Consider the following 22332-nt stretch of genomic DNA (forward strand, 5'->3'; position numbering starts at 1 on the left):
TCTTCCTCAGCTTGGTCCTGTCCCCTCCTGTTCCTTCTCATTCCTTCTTGTCCACAGCTGGCGATCATAAAATCAACCCCAATAAAACTCCACTCCAGCCTCCAGGCATCGACCTCCCAGCGGGTGACAGGGTGAAACATTCTGCCTTGTAAAACTGGTCTTGGAACATGAAGATTTTTAACATACAAAAAACCATTATCTACAAGCTTAGTAGATCACTGGGCGTTTTCAGATGGAGGTCAGGAAGGGGTGGAAGAGGAGAAATCCCATGTGGAAACTTGTGGGAGTGATATTAATGTTCCCTATCTTGATTAGAGTGACTGTTTCATAGTATACACATCTCAAAACTTATCAAGGGATACACTTTACATATGCACAGTTTATAGTGTGTCAGTTACCAGCCAGAAAAGCTGTTTTAGAAAAAAAGAAAAATATATATATGAGCATTATCAAGGACTTAAAGAGAGTGATTAAGACAATTTAGGCATGATCCCTAAGACAGCAATTTTCTTTTTTCATTTGCTTTTGTTTTTGTCCATGCATGCATACTTTATAAGGAAGTAATTATAGCATATACCAGCTGTATCCAGTTTCAATGTTGTCACACCAGTATTTCCTGATGAACGGTGAGATGTTCCAGGTAAATTTGTTATTAATCATATTAAAAGTACTCTGGTTTGTCAAAGTTTATCTCTTCTAATTGAACATATCCAAGGTTAGAACTACAATAAAGACAACTTCACTTTCCTACATCCTGGTATGGTTTCTTAAGGAATCTCGCATAACCTTGGTAAATCCCTAAGGAAATGTCAAGTTTTGAGAACCAGTGATGTAAACACTCAATTGTGTCTTGGCAAATATTACATATTAACAGTATGCACACATATGGCTACATTGCTTTCATGATTGACATTTTTTAAAGATCAAAATGTTCAAATGATAATAAATCTGGGCCAGGGCTGTGGCACAGCAGGTAAAGTCACTGCCTGCAGTGCTGGCATCCCCTATGGGCTCCAGTTCAAGTCCTGGCTGCTCTACTTCCAATCCAGCTCTTTCCTATAGCCTGGAAAAGCAGTAGAAGATGGCCTAGGTCCTTGGGCCCCTGCACCTGTGTGGGAGACCCAGAAGAAGCTCCTGGCTCCTGACTTCAGATCAGTGCAGCTCTGGCTGTTGTGGCCAACTGGGGAGTAAACCAGCGGATGGAAGACCTCTCCCTCTATCTCTCTCTTTCTCTCTGCCTCTCCTTCTCTCTGTGTGTAGCTCTGACTTTCAAATAAATAAGTAAATGTTTTAAAAAATTATAATAAATCATAAGTCTCCTTCAAAACCCCTCTCTCTTCTGCCAGTAAGAGTTCCTAAAGTCAACTTCTTTATTTTTTTTTTAATTTATTTAAAAGACTGAATTACAGAAAGAGAGGCAGAGACAGAGAGAGATATCTTCCATCGGTTTGTTCATTCCCCAAATGGTCCCAACAGGCCAAAGCTAGGAGCCTGGAACTCCACCCATGTCTCCTACATGCATGGCAGGGGCCAAAGCACTTGGACCATCCTGTTTCTTTACCAGGCACCGGTGCCCATGTGGGATGCTGGATGCCTAGGCGGTGGCGTCACTTGCTGCACTGTACCACCAGACCCCCAAAGGTCAGCTTTCTTCCTTCCTTTATTACTTTTTCTTCCTTCTTTCTCTCACCATCCTTTCCTACCCCCATTCCTCCCTCCTTCCTTCCCTCATATCTGTCTTTCTTTCTGGGTGAATAATTTATTCTCATGGGTCAAAAAAAAAAAAAAAAGGGAAATAATACATACAAAGAAAACTCTCCCTCCTACCCTGTCAATACCTAGCTTCCCTTCTCAAAGTAAGCCACGTGTTCAGGTCTTGGCCTCTCCACTCCATTCAACAATATCAGTACGCATAGATTCGTACATGTGTACTCAAATGCTTACGGTCTCTTTTAACCCTTAATAATGATTAACGCTTTTATATCTTGATTCTTCACTAATTAATAGATGTGGATCTTCAAAAAGCTTGTGGAAAATGTATATCAAGAATTTCAAGTTTCTCTGCACCAAAATAAGCTTACTTTTAATTACATTTTTCACAAACTTTTGAGTCCCCTCATATATGATGTATATAACATATAATCAATATATGTGATATCATCCAATATTAATATAAAAGGAGCTTTTAAATTATTTTCAAAGTTGTTAAATACTTTAAATATTGATACATTTAATTTGTCCCAAAAAGAGGAACAGTTAGGCAGTTTCCAATCTATTACAGATACTGTATTAAGTTATCTCACTGGAGACAAGCCTGTGTCCCCACATATCTACAGGGTAAAGAATCTGGCCCCACGTGACCCTGGTGGTCACGAGGTGATCCTGCCGCACTGTGGAGTCCAGCCTGAATTTCCACCCTGTGCCTGGGCAGGGAAACAAGCCCACATCTGTGCAAATCTGCAGAGCATAGCCTCTGGTATTGTCACCCCTGAGCCATCAAACTGCAACTCCAGAGTTCTCACCCAACCTCGGAGCCCAGCCTGCAGCCCTGTTCACTACCGATTCAAAACAGCAATGTTAACCATCTGGGGAACACAGCTTCACCCAATCAGAGGAGATTGCAGAGCCAAGCCACAGCTCCTCTTGACTACGGAATTCAGCCAGTGGTCTCAGCAGACCCGGAAGCAGAGAAGCCCCACCTAACCTCAGAGCACAGGAAGCTGTGTCCAGCTGGAGAAATCAACACCATGGTCACCATCAGCTGACCCATCTGTAATCCTAGGTGATACTATGTAATGAAGGTCTATCTCCAACAAAGAAGACCTTTAAAGGCCAGAAAAGCTACAAAATGTGCAGATAGCAATGTAAGGTCATAGGATTACAATGGGTCACTGAATTATGACACCCCCAGAAGAAACTTAAAAATCTCCAATAATGGACCTTTTTAAAAAAAAAAATGATTACTGAAAAATTGCTGACAAGGAATTCAAAATAGTCTTCTTTAAAAATTCAAAAAATTACAAGAAAATAAAATTTGGAAAACAGTACACAAACAAATCAAAATGATACATTTTAAAAAGTTAAAAACCTTGGACATGAAGAATATAGTAACTGAAGTGAAAAAATCAGTAGAATACTTCAATAGCTGACTCAAACAGAAGACATCAGGACAAGATACTTCAAATTGTCCAGTCAGGGGCTGGTGCTTGGCACAGAGGGTTAAAGCCCTGGCCTGCAGCGCTGGCATCCCATGTGGGCGCTGGTTCAACTCCTGGCTGCTCCACTTCCAACCCCACTCCCTACTAAAGCATCTGGGAAAGCAGTGGAAGATGGCCCAGGTCCTTAGCCCCTGCACCCACGTGGGAGACTCATAGGAAGCTCCTGGCTCTTGGCTTCGGATCGGCTCAGCTCCGGCTGTTGCAGCCATTTGGGGAGTGAACCAGCAATGGAAGACTCTCTCTCTCTCTCTCTCTCTCTCTGTAACTTTGTCTTCCAAATAAATAAAATAAATCTTTTTAAAAAAATTATCCAGTCAGCAGCCTTCCTTTCTCCTTTCCTCCGCCATCGTGGTGGGTGTCCCTGACTCCCCCTCGCCATGTCGTCTCACAAGACCTTCAGAATCAAGAGGTTCCTGGCCAAAAAACAAAAACAAAACAGCCCCATTCCACAATGGATTCGTATGAAAGCTGATAATAAAATCAGGTATAACTCCAAGAGGAGACATTGGAGAAGAACCAAGCTGGGTCTATAAGGAATTGCACTTGAATGGCGCGCACATTTCTTCTGTCTTAATGTCACTATCATCACATCAAGCTGAAGATGTCACCATCATCTGGACAGCTGGACATGTTTGATTAGGGCTGTGACCAGTGGGCTGGTTCAGTAATAAATATGTGAGACCTTTTGAAAAAAAAAAATTATCCAGTCAGAACAGCAAAAAGATAAAAAAAAAAAAAGAATGAAGAAAGCCTATGAGAATTACAGGATATTGTCAAGGCAATTAAGGTTTGCATAATACAAGTGGTGTTTTATTATTGAAGAAGACACAAATAAATGAAATGTTGTCCCACATTCAAAGATTGGAAGAACTGATATTAAAATGTCCATACTTGCCAAAGCAATTTATAAATTCAATGCAATGTCGATCACAATTCCAATATTATTTTTCACAGAAATTGGGAAAAAATCTTTAACTTCTTATAGAACCATAATAGATCCAAAATAAACCAAAGAATTGGACAAAAAAGGAAAAAAAAAGCTGAAAGCTTCACTGTACATGACATCAAAATACACAAAAAAAATTATACTAGTAAAACAGTATGGTATTTGCATAAAAGCAAATACATCAATCAATGCAATAAGACAGAGAGCCCAGAAACAAAACTGTGTATTTATGGACAATTTAATTTTTAACAAGTACATCAAGAACACACAATGGAGAAAAGACGGTTTTGTCAAAATTTGTGTTGGTAAATTAGATATCCACACACAGAAGAAAGAAATTAGATTCATATCTCACATTATATACAAAAAGCAACTAAAAAGAGGTTAAAGATCTATATTATAGACCTATAGTTGTAAAACTACAGTAAGAAAATATAGAGGGAAATCTCTGTGACATTGATATGCACAGGATTATCAGAAAAATATGCAATTTGATCAAACCAGAAAGCTTCTGCACAGCAAAGGAAACAATAAACTGAGTGAAAAGACAGCACACAGAGTGGGAGAAAAATACTTGCAAACCACACATCTAATAAAGACAATCTTTAAAATAGAAAAATGAAATCAAGCAACTAACAGCAATAACATAAACAATTCAAAAATGGGCAAAAGAATAGATATTTCTCAAAGGAGGACATACAAATAATCAACAGATGTATTAAAAAATACTCAGCATCATTAATCATTAGGAAAATGCACTTTAAAAACAAAATCAGGTATCATTTCACTCCTGTTACAATGTCTACTGTGAAAAACATGAAAGCTAAATGTTGATAAGGATATGAAAACAACACCAACCCTTGTATATTGTAGGTGGGAATGTGACTAGTACAACCATTATGGATGTTCCTCAAAAAAAAAACAAAAATAGAACTAGTGTACGATCCAGCAATGCCATTTCTGGGTAAACAATCTAAGGACATAAATCAATATGTTCACTCTCATGTTCATTACAGCATGATTCGCAATAGCCAGTATATGGAATCAGCCTAAGTGTCCAGCAAAGGATGAGTGGATAAAGGAATCAAAATAATATATCCAGCTTTGCAGACGCCGTTGTCGCCCGCAGCTGCTCTCCGTCAGCCATGGTCAACCCCACCGTGTTCTTCGACATCGCCGTCGACGGGAGCCTTTGGGCCGCGTCTCCTTCGAGCTATTTGCAGACAAAGTTCCAAAGACAGCAGAAAACTTCCGTGCTCTGAGCACCGGAGAGAAAGGATTCGGTTATAAGGGTTCCTGCTTTCACAGGATTATTCCAGGGTTTATGTGCCAGGGTGGTGACTTCACACACCACAATGGCACCGGCGGCAAGTCCATCTACGGAGAGAAGTTCGAGGATGAGAACTTCCTGCTGAAGCACACAGGTCCTGGCATCTTGTCCATGGCAAACGCTGGGCCCAACACAAACGGCTCCCGGTTCTTCATCTGCACTGCCAAGACTGAATGGTTGGATGGCAAGCATGTGGTCTTTGGCAGAGTGAAAGAGGGCATGAGCATTGTGGAAGCCATGGAGCACTTTGGGTCTGAGAACAGCAAGACCAGCAAGAAGATCACCATTGCCAACTGTGAACAACTCTAATGCATCTGAGTTTTATCTCGCCCACCTGAGCATTCCTCTAGCTCAGGAGAGCGCCCTCCGCCCCATCTGCTCGTGACGCCCTGAATTGTGCTCTCCCTGCAGGTCTTTGGTTCCATGTTTTCCTTACTTCCCCTCCAAGTCTAGCGGAATTGCAGAGTTAAAAGTTATGATTATGAAATAAAAACATAAACGATGAAAAACATAATATATCCAATGGACTAGAACTCAGCCATAGAACAGAAATTCTTTCATTTTCTATAACATGGATAAACCTGGAGGACATTATGCTAAGTGACATAAGCAAGGCACAGAAAGACAAATATCGCATGATCTCGTTTACAAGTGAAATCTAAAAAAGTCAAACTCACAGCAGTAAGGAGAGTAATGTTGTTAACCAGAGGCTGGGGCGAGGCAGGGAGGGGGCAGCAATGAGTAGATGCTAGTGGAGAACAGAGTTACATGGGTGAGCATTTGGTTCAGTGGTTAAGAAGCCCCTTCGATACCCACATCCTATGTCAGAGCACTTGGACTCGTGTCCTGGCTTTGCTTCCAACCTGTTTCCTGCTAATACACTCCTTGAGAAGCAGGTGATGGCTCAAGTTTGTGGGTGACTTCCACCATGTGGGAGAACTGGATTGAATTCCAGCTCCTGGCTTCAGCCTAGTCCAAACCTGGATGTTGCAGGCATTTGGGGAGTGAGTCACCAGATAGAAGAGTGAGATGGAAGAATGAGCTCTCTCTCTCTCTCTCTCTTCTCTCTATCTCATTTTCAAATAAAATAAAAATAAAGGGCTTTTTAAAAGGTAGAAACATAGGAAAAATAAATTTTTGACACTGATTACCTAGCATGGTAACTGCAGATAAAATAGAGCATCACATATTTCAACACAACTAAGAGAGTACATTTCAAATGTCTCACCACAGAAAATAAGTGACATAACGGATATGTTAACTAGTTTGATTTAATCACTCCATAATTAATATATGCTTTAAACATTACATTGTAGCCCATGAATATATATAACTACTTGTCAAAAATAAAAAACCTCATAGGACATCACATGCATGCATCCAACCATATTTATAGTATAAATTTTTTTAAATGCTGGGTCAAACGGTATGTGCACTTATAAAACAGAAAGATATTACTAAACCACCTTTGTAGAGGTTACACAAATTTATATTCCCACTAGTTACATAAGAGAACAACTCTCTTTGAATCTTGGCCAACACTGAGTCATCAAACTTTTTAATTTTTGTCAACATGATAGACAAAAACATATCACAGTGTAGTCTTAGCTGGCAAATTCCACAAGTACATAAAAACAGTTTTAAATATTTGAGTCATCTAATTGTTCATTTCTGTGAATATTCTGTTCAGTTTGTTTGCCCATTTTTCCAATAGGCATCTGTTCCTTTAATACATTGATGTGGTTTTTTTTTTTTTTTTTTTTGCTATTTTCACATTAGAATACTTAGTGTGCTTTTTTTTTCATTGTGAAATGAATGTAGATATTTTTCCCAGTTTTTTTCAATTTCAACAAGCAGATTTATATTTTACATAATTCAATGCATTGATTGTGTTTAGAATTACTATGAAGAATTTTTTTTCTGTAAGTCCATTGGGTAATTTATTGGTTTTCCTTAGTTTATCAATTAAATATTTGATCCACTTAGAAATCCCTCATGTGGGGGCCAGCTCAGTGGCATAGTGGGTTAAGCTGCTGCTTGCAGCTCAAGAACCCCATATGGGCACCAGTTCGAGTCCCAGCTGCTCCACTTCTGATCCAGCTCCCTGCTTATGCACCTGGGGAAGCAGTGGAAGATGGCCCAAGTGCTTGGACCTTTGCAGGGCACCTGGGAGACCTGGAAGAAGCTCCTTCTTGCTCCTGCTTTCAGCCTGGCCCAACCCTGGCTGTTGTGGTCATTTGGGAAGTGAACCAGTGGATGGAAGACCCCCCCCTCCCACCTTTCAAATAAATAAAATAAATCTTTTTCTAAAAAAAGAAATCCCACACATGTAAAGTCTGAGATATAAGAACTACATTTCATTAAAATTTCCCAGTTGTTCCAATACCATTTATTGAATAAACCACCTTATTTTTTAGATTTTATTTACTTATTTGAGAGTCAGAGTTAGAGACAGAGAGAGGGAGAGTCAGAGAGAAAGGTCTTCCATCCTCTGGTTCACTCCCCAGATGGCCACAATGGCCGGAGCTGGGCCGACCCAAAGCCAGGAGCCAGAAGTTTCTTCTGGGTCTCCCACGTGGGTACAGGGGCCTAACCACTTGGGCCATCTTCTACTGCTTTCCCAGGCCATAGGCAGAGAGCTGGATTGGAAGTGGAGCAGCCGGGACATGAACCAACACCCATATGGGATGCTGGCGCCACAGATGGAGGCTTAGCCTAGTATGCCATAGTGCCAGCCCCTGAATAAACCACCTTATACTCATTTAAAAAGTAAACTTACTTAAAGCATTTCCAGGATCGATTATTTAATTCCAAGTTACATGATTAAAGCTCTGCTTATTGAGGTTTTGTTGTACCTGAGCGAGTGTAAACAAAGGAGCAGCACACATTGATAAAATTTAATGGTCCTTTACTGCCGGTGATGGAGAGTGGGCTCATGCCCTAAAGAACTCTCGACCCTGAAGCCCAAAGCAACAGGGTTTATAAAGGCAAAAACTGCAAAATCGGGAAGGGAATACATGGTTGCTAGGATCAAGGGGGAATACATGGTTACTGGGGTCAAGCTGACCTAAAACCTATGTGAAACTAGTATCAATTATAATCTTGACAATACCAGTTACAATCTTAACAATTCCAATTATAATCTTTTCATTAATCCAGGTATTGGTTTTAATCATATGTAGGACATAGACAAATTACATTTTTATCATTAACCCAGGTGCAGCCTATCCACTGCCAAGCTTGAGTGATCATTCTAGGGGGTTTCTACGCTCTGCCAAGTGTGATGTAGTAGACTGCTATTGTCCAACTGTTTTAGAGCATAGTTTTGTTAGGTAGGAAGTCAGTTATGAGCTTATGTGTGTGTGACAGGCCTAAAGAGAAGACATCTATATGCATCTGCATCTCAAAGTCATCCTAACAATGTTTCAGGGGAAGCCCAGATTTCACATCCTGCCTGCCCTGCCCCCTTCTACCTGATAACCTGCCAGGTGGAGGCCCTCACCCCTCCTGCTTCCTGCCTGACAAATCTTCCACGATCTCCCAGGTGCAGCCCAGTATCTGCATCTCAAACACCCTGCTACCTTTCTCCTGTCCGACAACATTTGCATCCATAAAGTCCTTTGTTTCAGACCTTCCACAGGAAGAAGCTTCTTACTTAATATTTACATCCATTAAGTCTTTCTTTCCAGATGGGAGCATGTAAAGACAAAGACCTACTTCTTTAAAAACCCCAGCCTAAATGTAGACTGGGCACTCTCTCTCAGGTCCTGTCTGGAGAGGTGCCCATCCGTTTTTTTACGGATGTCCCTACCCTAATAAACTTTGCTACTTTTACCTCCCACTACTCTCTGTCTCACCCCTGAATTCTTTCTTGCGCGAAGACAAGAACCCTGCAATTTCTCCGGTAACAGTTTCAGACCAGAGTCTCATGGTGTGGGGGGGTCACCTTCCCAAAATGGAGTCCCTACTGTCAAGGTGTCACTTCAGTGTCACGTGCAGATGACATCGCTGGCTCATCTTGAAGGTGAGGATTTGGTTTGCATTCACCACCTCTTTGCCCCTCCTTCAATGTGTGATAATTTTGTCATGTTTAGCTCCTCTACTGGGTTCTGTTGTTACTTTAAATAACTTGCTTACGACACTATTTCTTATTTCAACAGCTCTACTGAGTATCTAGGATTAAGTTAAATGACCAGGAGGCCATTGGCCTAAAGCAGTCTTTGTACTTTGAGTTCCTATGAAAAGGATGGTGGCCTAACCTAGTACATAAACAAACTGAAACTTTATTTAGGAGTCTCATTTTCCTAACAGAGTGTTGGGTCTCAGTCAATCACAAGCAGCCAAGCTTCAGCCAATCAGAGGCAGTTAACTGATTAGATCATGTCCAGATAAGGGCACACACCTGGCTCTAGCCTATCAAGCTATTTCTATGCTTAACTCCCCTGTTCAGTCTATAAATACTCACTGCCCATGTTTCAGAAGAGAATTCTCCAAATCTTTTCTAGTCTAAGTACTGCCTGATTAATGCCATTCTTCGTCCACTAAATTCTGTTAAACTTAATTTTGCTACAGCTTATCTTTAAACACTGGCTACCCCCGCAGCAACACAATGACAATACCACATAGAGGTGTGTATATTTTAATGTTGCTGTTCTTCCTACTCCATATTATGCAAAATAGTGCCCATAATAATGATAATTAATGAGAGCAATAATAGAATATGGAGCCAGCTTATATAGACTCAAATCAGTACTCTACAATTTCAGGATACTTAAATATGATTTAATACTAATATAAAAATTGATTAAAAATTAAATAAAGGAGCTGGATATGTGGTGTAGTGGGTAAAGCCACTGTCCGCATTGCCAGCATCCCTTATGGGCACTAGGTTCGTGTCCCAACTGCTTCACTTCCAATCCAACTCCCTACTAATGAGCCTGTGAAAGCAGTGGAGGATGGCCCCTGCACCCATGTGGGAGACCCAGAAGAAGCTCCTGGCTCCTGGCTTTGGATTGGCCCAGCTCTGGCTATTGTGGCCATTTAGGGAGTGAATCAGAGGGTGGAAGATCTCTCTCTTTCTCTCTCTCTCTCGCTCTTGCTCTCTCTCTCTCTGCCTGTGCTTCTCTATAGAACAATTCTCCTTTCAGAAGGGTTCCATTTATTAAATTAGAAGAAACAAAGGAAATGGAAAATCACCATTTGAACCAGGCAGGATCCACTGAGGCATGGTAACACTGGTAATGAAAATTGAAGGAGCCGTGGAATACTTGCATAACCTCAAAGTCTCACCTCCCCAGGTATTTCTTCATTACTAGGTGGTTTTTACACATCTATAAATTCTTTCATATGCTTCCCCCCAGAAGGTGGATTTCATCTCCGCAACTCCCATCCTCACCCAGTGTAGACTGTACTGGGTGATTCCCTACCAAAGAATAGAGTATGGAAAAGGGCCAATGGTGACTCGGCAGTTGCTCCTCCACCTGAACCAAGGGATCATGGTTAACAGTTCCAGTGATGAGCCAGTTTGATACCACTGACCCTCGATATGATGCTGGGAGAAGAGCATTGTACTTTTATCATATTCTTCCTGAACATCCATGACTCCAATCTAATTCTGAAGATGAGACACAAACTAGCTGACCAATACTGTTCAAAGTTTCAAGGTCAAGTATCAACAAGAGGGCCGGCGCTGTGGCGTAGTGGGTTAAGCCTCTGCCTGTGACGCTGGAATCCCATATGGGCGCTGGTTCTAGTCCTGGCTGCTCCTCTTCCAATCCAGCTCTCTGCTATGGCGTGGGATAGCAGTAGAAGATGGCCCAAATCCTTGGGCTCCTGCACCCATGTGGGAGACCTGTAGGAAGCTCCTGGCTCCTGGCTTCAGATCAGCTTAGCTCTGGTCATCAGGGGAATGAACCAGAGGATGGAAGACCTCTCTCTTTCTCTCTGTAACTCTGCCTTTCAGAGTTATTTATTTATAAATAAATACATATTTTTTAAGTATACTGAAAGGTTGAATTTTGAAGCCAGTAAGATAGGAGTTACTTGAACTCGAGCTCTTCTGTGGTCCTGGTAGTTGCTACAGATTGTGAATGACTAGTGGTGTCCAGGGTATAGAGTCTGGATATCTGGACAAAGGGTGATTCACATCCCAGAAGGATGCTGCTCACAGTGGCTCATCATTTAAGGCCTATGAGCTGTTAGGCTTTTCATTTATTAATATTTTCAGGCCCCAATAGCTCACAGGGTAGTGAAAGTGGATATTAAAACTGTAAGCAATGGGCACTAGTATAGACCCAGTCAATCCTCCTAGACTGAGCTGAAGAAGAAAGATACAGAGGTGGAGCTTCCAGAAATCCACAGCAAGCTTAAAAAATATGTTCCAGTGCTGCAACCTGCTCTGTCAAGCAATGTCTCTAATGATATCATTGGCATGTGCATTAAATGAGCAGCAAAAAATGAAAATTCAAAAAATTGATTTGTCTATGCCTTGTAATGTCTGGAGCTTCTGAAACTATTTTTTTAAGGATATATTTATTTATTTGAAAGACAAAGTTACAAAGAGCAGAGAGAGAAAGACAGAGAGGTCTTTCATCTTCTGGTTCACTCCCTAAATGGCCTCAACGGCCAGGAGCTGGGCCAATCTGCAGCCAGGAGCTTCTTCTGGGTCTCCTACACGGGTGCAGAGGCCCAAGGACTTGGGCCATCTTCCACTGCTTTCCCACACCATAGCAGAGAGCTGGATCAGAAGTGAGCAGCCGGGACTTGAACCAGTGCCCATATGGGATGCTGGCACTGCAGGCGGCAACTTTACCCGCTACACCACAGCACCGGGCCCTGGTATACTGTTTTAAGTACTCTACTAGTTATTGTTGGTGATCTCTCCTAAAGGCACGGACCTTTAGGAGAAAAGGTATTTTGTACTCATACACGGTTAGGACTCTGGGATTTCAGGTCTGTCCTGTGGCCTCAGAATGCAAACCCCGGGTTAAGTGGGGACAACTGTATCGTCACCGGCACTGCGCCAAGCTCTGAGACAGGAACCCCAAGAAATCTGTAACTTGGGAACGTCTTACTCTGCCCCTCCCAAGCCCTTCACGCAGCTACCAAGGCGCAGTCCTAGTAGGCGACGGTTACTGCAGCCCCTCTGATCCTCAGAACTGCACCTGACCTGGGTGGTGTGCAGCCCCATGTGCAGGCCAGATGGACGCTATGAGGTGCACAGGGGGCCAGGGGCCTGCCCAAGGGGCACAGCGACCTGGGCTGCGCTGCACGACGCTCAGACCCCGTCTGCGACCCTGCATCCACCCCAGAACAGGGCGGCCAGCCAGGTGCCTGGAGTCCCGCTAGCCACACCTGCTCCAGGGCCGGGTGAGCTCCTTCCGCGCCCCGGCGGGACACCTGCGGCTCGCCCCGCCCCCGGCCCCGTCCCCGGCCCCACCTCCCGCTCGGCCCCGCCCTCGGCCCACCTCACGCCCCGCCCACCCTAGGGCCCCACTTCACGGCCCACCCACCCTCGGGACCCGCCTCACGCCCAGTTCACCCTCGGCCCCCGCCCCGCCTCCAGGCTGGGCCCTGGGCAGTTTCTCGCGACTGCGGCTGCGCAGCCAGCGCCGGGGGCGGTGCGCCCGGGCAGGCCGGGAAGCGGGGCGGGGCCCGCCAGGCTCCAAAGACTGGACTCACGGTCCATCTTTCCGACCTGTAATCGCGTCACCGTGGTCTTGGCTCTGGCCTTGACCGGCCTGGAGCTGCAGCATGGGGCCCCCGCCGCGCACCGTGGAGCTCTTCTACGATGTGCTGTCCCCCTACTCCTGGCTGGGCTTCGAGGTGACCCGCGGGGGCGAGGGCACAGGGAGGGTCCCGGTCGCAGTGCGCTGTCGTGCAGGGTACAGCCCGGTGCCAAGATGAGCCTTTACATCCTGAGAGGATGTAGCTCCCCACGTGCAGCTCCAGCGGATGGAGAGGCCACGCCAGCCCCTGTCCCCCGTCAACGTTGGGGTCAGGAGCAGTGGGAAGCGCCCCCCGCGCCTGGGTCCTGGAGTGCGTCTCCAGGAGTGGGAGGAGGGTTGCAGGGCGCCCCGGGAAGCGGGCTCCGCGCGGGGCCTGAGCGGATCGGCTGCCCCCGCCGGCCTGTCCGACACACTGGCCCTCCCTGCCCGCAGGTGCTGTGCCGGTATCAGAAGCTCTGGAACGTGCAGCTGCAGCTGCGGCCCGCCCTCATTGCAGGGATCATGAGAGACAGCGGTAGGAAGAGGCCTCTGGGCAGCGGGGCTGGGGGCAGTGGCCCAGTGGCCCAGGGAGCCGTCCTCGGCTGGCCTGCGGCTAGCTGGGTGTCCCCTGCCTGAGACCCAGGGGGGGGTTCCTCGGCGCCCGGGGCGCTCAGGTCTTCTCACCAAGCTGTCTTAACTCCAATGGCAGGAAACAAGCCTCCAGCGATGGTGCCTCGAAAAGGAAAATACTTGAGAAGTGACCTGAGGCTCCAGGGAGAGCATTTCCAAGTCCCCGTCCGATTCCCAAAGGATTTCTTCTCTGTGATTCTTGAAAAAGGTGAAGAGGGCGGGATGCACGCGGGAATCGAGTCGAAGGCAGAGCACTGGGAGAAGGGAGGAAGCGGGGGCCTGGGAGACTACGTTAGATGGAGCGTGGTCGGGACAGCTCAGCTGGGGGAGATGCAGGTTGTAGGGACGCAGCAGGGAGGAGCAGCAGGACAAAGCAATCCTGATAAGCCTGGGTGAGAGGCCTTGGCAGCTGAGCCTGGGGGGACATGAAGACAAGGGAGGTGTTCCCCCATCAGCACTCCTGGGGTGTCTCTGCCCACAGGAAGTGTGTCTGCCATGCGATTCCTCACTGCCTTGAGCATGCAACGCCCAGAGATGCTGGAGAAGGTGTCCAGAGAGCTGTGGATGCGCGTCTGGTCACGGGTGAGGGCCGGGCTCTGGGATCCACCTGGGGGAGGGAGACTGGGGAATCCCTGACCCTCGCCAGACCATTTCTGAAAATCATGACCCTCCCTCCCCTGTTCTCAGCCTTCTGCTCCACCCCTTTCCTGCTGACTGTTCTCTTCTTCCCAGGATGAAGACATCACGGAGCCCCAGAGCATCCTGGCGGTGAGTGTCTTGTCCATAAACCAATGCTGCTATACAGAGTTGTTTGGGGGAAAGGAAACCCTCAAATATATTTAATGTGTCATGGCAGAGGTCACAGTTATTTGGGAAGAAAGCATATCTCTGTTTAATTTAGAAATTACTGAAAATTTGGAACGAAGAGAATTCTCAAAAGACTAGTTCACGGTTGGAAAGGGAGGTAGAAAAAAGGGGGGAATATAGGAGTTGCATTTATTTTATACAAGAAGTCAGTGAGAGACATGATTATAGAAGCCCCAGATGGGAAGAGATGGATTCACGAGTGTCCAAGCCCTCCAACAAAAACATCACTAACACAGGCAAAAAGAAAGCAGGAGACTAAAAATAGGCTAAAACCAAAACAGATAACTGACCATGAGAGAACAGTGCAGAAGCTGAGTGAGAACACTTGGAATGAGCTCTGAACACTGACTGTCCACCAGCCAAAGACAGAAGCATAAAAACTGAGTTTTTCTTTGGGATTAAGTCAGGCAATGCATTACAATATTCTTCCTCCAGTTTATAAAAAACAGTGGCACACATTCAATTTCAATATATAAAATGTCATATCACATGAAAGTTACATGTACAAAAACTGGCTGATACATCTTCCAGTGTCATTTCCTGCATTGACTGTATATGTAAATTTTAATCTGCTTTTTACATAATAATCATTTGCCATGCCACTTTTCATTCTTTGAAGGTATAGTTCTCCATTCTGCACGGCCTTTCATTCTGGCCTTCTTTTTGTGTCCCTGACCAATCCCTTTATCCATTGTTGAACACGTGGTCTGGGACACGATCCTCATTTAGCCGGGTCATGTAGCCTCACTGGCATGGACTGCATGGCTGTGTGCATCCCCCTGCAGGTCTAGGATGTCAGGTTGCAGAGGCTGTGTGTTAGCATCACCCCCTCATAAAATCTGATGCAGAAATGCTAGGGAAGAATGCATGGCGGGATTTCCAAATTGCCCCAGGAGATCCTCATGGCCAGCCAAGGCGGAGAACCATTGAGCCCCGAGTTAGCAACAAGCCCTAACTGAAGCCTTGTCATTCCCTGGAAGCCAGGCAGGTGGCTGCAGCCTTGTGGATCCTTGTGAGGCCCCAGGATATTTCCTGGGATTAGGGCCCGGCCCTTGGTTCAGAACAGCATGAGGGACTACAGAATTCTAAAATAGGAAAGAAAGTGCCCTGGACTTGAATTCTAGGAACCTGGCTTCTAGCATGGGCTCTGCTAAAGACAGGCTCTGTACCTCTGAACAAGAAATGTGTCCCCTCCCACTGTAGTCATTTGTGAAAGGAAGCAGTCAGGCTAGCTGTTCCCCAAGACCCCACATCCAGTTTCTGTGAGTGACTCTACCCTCTGCTACATCCACTCATTGAAGGTTTGGGCTGAAGGAAGAGATCCACCCTTGTGGCAGATGAAGGCAATGCCAGAAATACTTTAGTTTGGAGATGGGAACCCCAGAGTTTTCTCCAGAGCTCCCAGGCCCCAAACGCTGACATAGCTGTCTTCCCGCTGCCTCCCCTCAGGCTGCAGAGAGGGCTGGTCTGTCTGCAGAAGACGCCCGAGCACTGCTAGAGAAGATATCCACACCGCAGGTGAAGAACCAGCTCAGGGAGACCACGGAGGCAGCCTGCAGATACGGGGTGAGCAGCTGTGTGTGTTCCCAACCCGCACCCTGAAGATAGAGACAGACTCTCGTGGCTGTGTCCCGCTTTGCTGTCCAAAAGGCCCCTTCCCAGCCTGTGTCTCCCTGTGTCCCCAGACACCCCTCCCCTTCCTCATCTTCTGCCTGAGCCTAGAGGGAGGAAGGGAAAGGGATAGATGGTGAGGGAAGGCATAAAGCACCTGAGACTTAGACACAGAAGTTGCACCTGCGGCCATGGAGCCTCTTTATCTGTCACCTCTGGCTGCTTTGCTTCTGGGAGCCCAGACAATACTTGTCTGGAAGGCTTCAGCCCCAATCCTATAGCACCTGCTCCATCATCTTCCTCCCTGCACTGTAACTGTTTTCTCCAGGCCTTTGGGCTACCTACCACCGTGGCTCACGTGGATGGCCAGACCCACATGTTATTTGGCTCTGACCGCATGGAGTTACTGGCACACCTGCTGGGTAAGTTAAAAGTTCCACACCTAACTAACTGTGATCCCAGTCCCACCCCTGCTATTCCATGTGATCAGAAGAAGAGGTTCAGAGCAAAAAAAAAAAAAAGTGTCTTTGGCTATTCCAACAACATGACCTTGTTCAGGCATGCTGCTCAAAGCTGAATTGGGTTTCTGGTGCTGTGGTGCAGCAGGCTAAGCCACCATCTGCAGTGCCAGCATCCCATATGGGCGCAAGTTCAAGTCCCAACTGCTCCACTTCTGATCCAACTCCAGCTGATGCACCCGGGAAGCAGCAGAGCATGGCTCAGGTCCTTGGGACCCTGCAGCTATGTGGGAGAGCCAAAGGAAGTTCCTGGCTCCTGGCTTTGGCTAGGTCCAACCCTGGTCTTTGTAGCCATTTGAGGAATGAACCAATGGATGGAGGATCTGTTTTTCTCTCTCTCTCTCCGTTTCTCTCTGTATAACTCTGCCTTTCAAATAAATAAATAAAATCAGAGAGAGAAATATATATATGTGTGTGTGTATGTGTGTGTGTGTAATAATAGATCCATTTTTTAATAAAAGCTGAATGGGGAGGAGTGCCCTCCCCACCAACCATAGCCCTCAAGTCCCTGTGAAACAAAGGAGCCCTTCTGGTCCTTGATGCCAAACAGGGCTTCTAGAAAACCCAGCTCACCTGAGAACAGTGTGTGATCGTCTGTGAATTTCTTCATCCAGGAGAGAAGTGGATGGGCCCTGTGCCTCCAGTCCTGAGTGCCAGACTTTGAGACTGCTCTGGGGAAGCTCACTGTTCAGAGGAGCAGGCCCTCGGCTGACCACTCTTCCGCCGTGGCTTCTCTGTCTAATAGAGGTAGCCCCTGTGGCCCTCTGGGCTTTGTCTTCTCGCCACCCCGGGGATGCCAGAGAAGTTGTCTACCGTTCGTCCTGTGGCTGCCTTCTGTGCCTCACAAGTGCCTTTTGGAGAGCCCCAGATTCTGTTTCGCCTCAGAATAAACCTATGCTGTTAGGAAAACCATTGCCAAGTCCATGTGTGCCTCCGTGTTGTTGGAGTGTTCTTCCTCTTGCATGATGTCCTGGCCGCTCTAAGGGTGAGAGAGAAAAGCTCTTTCTGTTCTCCCAGACAGCCCAACCCCTGCCTGTCTTGAACAGCCTGTGGGAGGGAGCAGGAAACAGCCCTTTCTCTCACCCATGAGCTCCCTTGGTCTCTGTTCAAGGACAGGAGACCAAGTCCAGTGTACTTTGTAACTGAACAGGTTGCCATTTATTGTCTCTCGGATAGAGGTGGGCAGGGACCCGGAGGTTCAGCGAGAGGGGATAGCAGAACCACAGTATGATCAGGCGTGTGCTCAGATGTTTAACACGGGTCCAGCCACGCGGACCAGCAGAACGAGAGCAAGGCTGTGCCTTGACCTGGGGGAGCTGCTTACCCTTTCAGAGTTTCCTCCCCTGACCCACAACTCACCTCCTGGGAATAAAAGCCCAGTGCTTCTCTCCCTGGCCTGGTATAACCTGCCTCTCCTTTCAAATAACTATAGCCTTCCCATTCCCTCAGTTCTTTGTCCCAAGTCACTGCCTCCGTCCGTGTCCACTGTGCAGCAATAAGAACCCCCAGAGTTTCAGGACACTTTGGGAATACTCCTTGATCAGAAACTGAAACCGCACCTGGACACCTGTTGGGAGGCAGGTGCAGAGCCTTGGTTTGCTGTGAAGCTGAGGAGTGGCTGGCCTCTTCCCTTGCTCCTTTTCCTTGGCTTTTCTCATCTCATGCCCCGTTTTCCCCTTAGTCCCCCATGACTGCCTGTCTTCATCTGTACTCCCCTTTTCCATGATTTCAGCATCTTCCACGATGTTGAATCACCTTTACCTGCCAAAACTTCCCTTTATTCAAAGTTTTGTGACATGTATGAAGGTAGTACAAAAAGTCTGTGGAAAATGGAAATAAAGAGAAGTTTCTTTTGGTGCAACAGCATGTTGAAGTCGCCTGTATTGCTAATATAAATAAAAATATGGGAAGTTGTCTAGTCTTCAAAAAACAAAAAAGGCAAATTAAAACAAAATATAGGGGTTGGCGCTGTGGCACAGCGGGTTAAAGCCCTGGCCTGCAGCACCAGTATCCCATTTGGATGCCGGTTCTAGTCCCAGCTGCTCCTCTTCCGATCCAGCTCTCTGCTATGGCCTGGGAAAGCAGTAGAAATGGCCCAAGTCCTTGGGCCCCTGCACCCATGTGGGAGACCCGGAAGAAGCTCCTGGCTCCTGTCTTTAGATCAGCTCAGCTCCGGTCATTGCGGCCATCTGGGGAGTGAATAAGCAGATGGAAGACTTCTCTCTCTCCATCTTTACTTCTTTCCATAACTTGGTCTTTCAAATAAATAAAATAATAAAAATAAATAAATGAATATGTATATATATAGCTTCTCATAGATCAAAGCTGCCCAAAGCATAAGTAGAGACAAGTGTATGAGGAAAGATGTTCCTAGCTGATATCCAAAATTGCGAACAACTTAAACATCTAATAGTGGTCTGCTTGAATAAATTATGGTACATCAAGGTGGTAATGTTACATAAACATCAGGAATTATATCTGTGAAGAATTTTTAAGAGTATTGGAAATTATTAAGATGTAAAATTACTGGGGAAAGATGAAACTATATAGTGTGATCTCAGTATGTCTTAATGTATAAAAATTATTACAAAGAGAATTGATGCATTCTTAAAATGTATCGAAATCTTTACATTTTATCTATATACTTTCCATTTTTACTTGTAAATTTTTGCTTTTTTAATGATCACATTATGGTGAGCAAAAATAGATATTTAATGAAAAAAATTATAGATTGACATTCGAATATAATTGTGCCACTTTCCCATTTTCTCTAAAAGTATCAATTGCTTAACTTCATCCTTGTTCTCCCAAGTTTAATCTCTATGGTACATGCATATGTCCCAGCTAAATCCAGTCTTCCTTCAAAAGCTTTAGCATCCCCTTTTCCTAACTGCATGGCCAACTTAACCTTCATTGGAGAAACTAGACAATTCTTTGATTAATCATTACACTCATGATCCAGATTGTAATTTCTGAATTCCTCCTTCCAAATAGAATTGAAACAACAAAGGAGAAAGCCCCCAAATATAGCTGTACTTTTGTTAATAAAGGAACACTCTCTTCTAATCCAAAGAATTTCACACTTGTTCTTGGTCTCTTCCCACCTCACCATCTCAACAGTAGTTACAGTGTGATGCTGGTTGACCATCACTAATCCAAAATCTGAAACTTGCAGGGAAAAGTAGGTGGTAAGGGAGCAGGAAAGGTTGGATTTTATTTCATTTATTTAAAAACATTTTATGATTTGAGTGGTGACATGACACAAGTGGAAAATGCCACAATGACTTCACATGAAAGATCACAGTCAAAACATAGACACACTGAAAATACTGCATAAAATTACTTTCAAGATGTGCTTAGAAGATAGATATGAAACACAAGTGAGAAAATACTCTAAAATCTAAAATCCAAAGCAATGAGTATAAGTGATATTCATTCTGTATGACATTTATAATTATATCAATGCTCAGGATTCAATACTGAACCATTCTTGCATTGCAATACAAATTCCAAGTTTACTAACTTGTTCTATGCTTCCAAAGCAAGCTTTTATATATGTATTTCTCAATTAAAATTCCTGGAGGTGATTTCTTTTAACAAGGTCAAACACAAGTAGTAATTAAAAAAAAATAGTAATGCATGTGATAAAAACATAACAATGAAATCAAGATATCAAGCGAAAAGTAGAGTCCTCCCTTATCACTGCCATGCCTACTCTAGATTTTTATGTATCCTTTATAAGACATGCTACAGGTTCCACATACTCTCTTCATCCAAGTTCCCCCAATGGTTGCCTACTGCAAAACTGTAGTTCAATAACACAGGCAGCAAATTGACATTGCTAGAATTCCTTAACATTAGTCAGATTTCCCATTTTACATGCATTAACTGGTGTGTTTATATCTAGTTCTATGTAACTTTATTACATGTAGTGTGCTGTAACCACCACACAGCTAAGATGTAGCACATTTCAAGGCAGGCATTGGTACAGTGGTTAAAATACTCTTTGAGATTCCAGTCTGGGTAAGTGTCCTTGCTCCACTTCCAATTCCAGTTTGCTACTAATGTACACCCAGGGAGGTATCAGGTGTTGGCTCTAGTACTTAAGTCCCCATGACCCATGGTAAAGAACTGAACTGAGTTTTGGGCTCCTGTCTGACCCAGCCCTGGCTCTGACAGGCATCTAGGGAGTGAACAGGTGGATGGACAATCTCTCTCTATTTCTCTGCTAATCAAATCAAATCAATCAATACATAAAAAGACAAAACACATTTCCAGCATAAGGATCCTTCATGTTACCTTGTTATAGTGACAGACACCTCTGTCCCGCCCTCCCCTCCTCCCTACCGTTGGCACTCACTAATCTGCTCTTCATAAAATGTCATTTTAAAAATGCCATATTGAGATGGGCATTGTGCCAAAGCCTGCAGTGCTGGTATCCCATATGGATGCTGATTGGAGACCTGGCTGCTCCACTTCCCCTCCAGCTCTCTGCTGTGGCCTGGGAAGGCCGTGGAAGGTGGCCCAAGTCCTTGGGCACCTGCATCCATGTGGGAGACCAGGAGGAAGCACTTGGCTCCTGGCTTCAGATCGGCCCAGCAGATGGAAGACCTCTCTCTCTGTCTCTGCCTCTCTATGGGTCTGCCATTCAAATAAATAAATAAATCTTGAGAGGGAGAGAGAGAGAGAGACCCATCTTCTCTTCATCCTCACCAGCATTTGGTGTTCTTATTTTCTATTTTAGGGATTATAATGAATGTGTAGTGACAGCTTACTGTGTTTGATTGATTGACAGATTGATTTAAAAGGTAAAGTTGGGGGAGAGAGACAACTTTCCATCCACAGGTTCACTCCCCAAGTGAGCACAATAGCCTGGGCTAGATCAGGCAAGAAGCCAGGAGCCAGAAACCCCATCAGGGTGTCCCACTTGGATAACAGAAGCCCAAGAACTTGGGCTGTCATCCACTGCTTCTCAGGCATATTAGTGGGGAGCTGGATCATAAAAGGAGACAGCAAGGGAAATTTTGCATGAGCTAAAAGAATTAGTAAATTTCATTAAGTGTGTTCATAGCAACATGGCTATGCACAAAAAAGTTCTGCTATGTGTTGTCCCCAGCAAAAGTCACCTCGAAACTTAATTTCTCAATGTGGATGGATGGATAAAGCAGTTGTAGTACATATGTACAATGAATACTATTCATCCTTTAAAAAGAAGGAAATTCTGTCATTTGCAACAACATGGATAATCCTGGAGAGCATGATACTAACTGTAATAAACCAGGCACAGAAAGACAAATACCTCATTATCAAATTTATATTTGGAATCCAAAAAAGTCAAACTCATAGCCATAGTATGGTGGGTACCAGAGGCTGAATGGGGTGGGGGCAGCAATAAGGGATATTGTAAAATCTATACAGAAATTCAGGTAGATATGATGAATCAGTATTTGACAACTATTGCACAGTGTGATGACGACAGTGAATAATACTCTATATTTTAAAATTG

The 22332-nt window shown here is 44.8% G+C and overlaps 2 protein-coding genes and 1 pseudogene across 2 annotated transcripts; all 3 read left to right on the plus strand.

Moving 5' to 3' along the window:
* Positions 1-3595: 3595 nt before the first annotated feature.
* LOC133764121 (large ribosomal subunit protein eL39-like) lies at positions 3596-3820 on the plus strand. The gene has a single exon (XM_062197784.1). It carries the CDS (start codon positions 3596-3598, stop codon positions 3749-3751), a length of 156 nt encoding a protein of 51 aa, XP_062053768.1. The 3' UTR covers positions 3752-3820.
* A 1451-nt stretch (positions 3821-5271) lies between these two features.
* LOC133764124 (peptidyl-prolyl cis-trans isomerase A-like) lies at positions 5272-5806 on the plus strand (annotated as a pseudogene).
* A 7330-nt stretch (positions 5807-13136) lies between these two features.
* Positions 13137-17738, plus strand: GSTK1 (glutathione S-transferase kappa 1). The gene is made up of 8 exons (XM_062188359.1): positions 13137-13318; positions 13654-13735; positions 13910-14038; positions 14312-14412; positions 14563-14598; positions 16147-16263; positions 16637-16730; positions 17441-17738. Exons 1-8 carry the CDS (start codon positions 13247-13249, stop codon positions 17488-17490), a joined length of 681 nt encoding a protein of 226 aa, XP_062044343.1. The 5' UTR covers positions 13137-13246; the 3' UTR covers positions 17491-17738.
* The last annotated feature ends 4594 nt before the right edge of the window (positions 17739-22332 follow it).

Source organism: Lepus europaeus, chromosome 1, assembly GCF_033115175.1.
Source record: "Lepus europaeus isolate LE1 chromosome 1, mLepTim1.pri, whole genome shotgun sequence".
In the NCBI taxonomy this organism is placed as follows: domain Eukaryota; kingdom Metazoa; phylum Chordata; class Mammalia; order Lagomorpha; family Leporidae; genus Lepus; species Lepus europaeus.

Excerpts from the sequence above, each read along its gene's own strand:
- GSTK1 (XM_062188359.1), top strand. The coding sequence starts at position 13,247 with ATGGGGCCCCCGCCGCGCACCGTGGAGCTCTTCTACGATGTGCTGTCC. Across the intron at positions 13,736-13,909 it reads AGGGATCATGAGAGACAGCG|GAAACAAGCCTCCAGCGATG; the intron begins GTAGGAAGAGGC and ends CTCCAATGGCAG. Across the intron at positions 16,264-16,636 it reads AGGCAGCCTGCAGATACGGG|GCCTTTGGGCTACCTACCAC; the intron begins GTGAGCAGCTGT and ends TGTTTTCTCCAG.
- LOC133764121 (XM_062197784.1), top strand. The coding sequence starts at position 3,596 with ATGTCGTCTCACAAGACCTTCAGAATCAAGAGGTTCCTGGCCAAAAAA.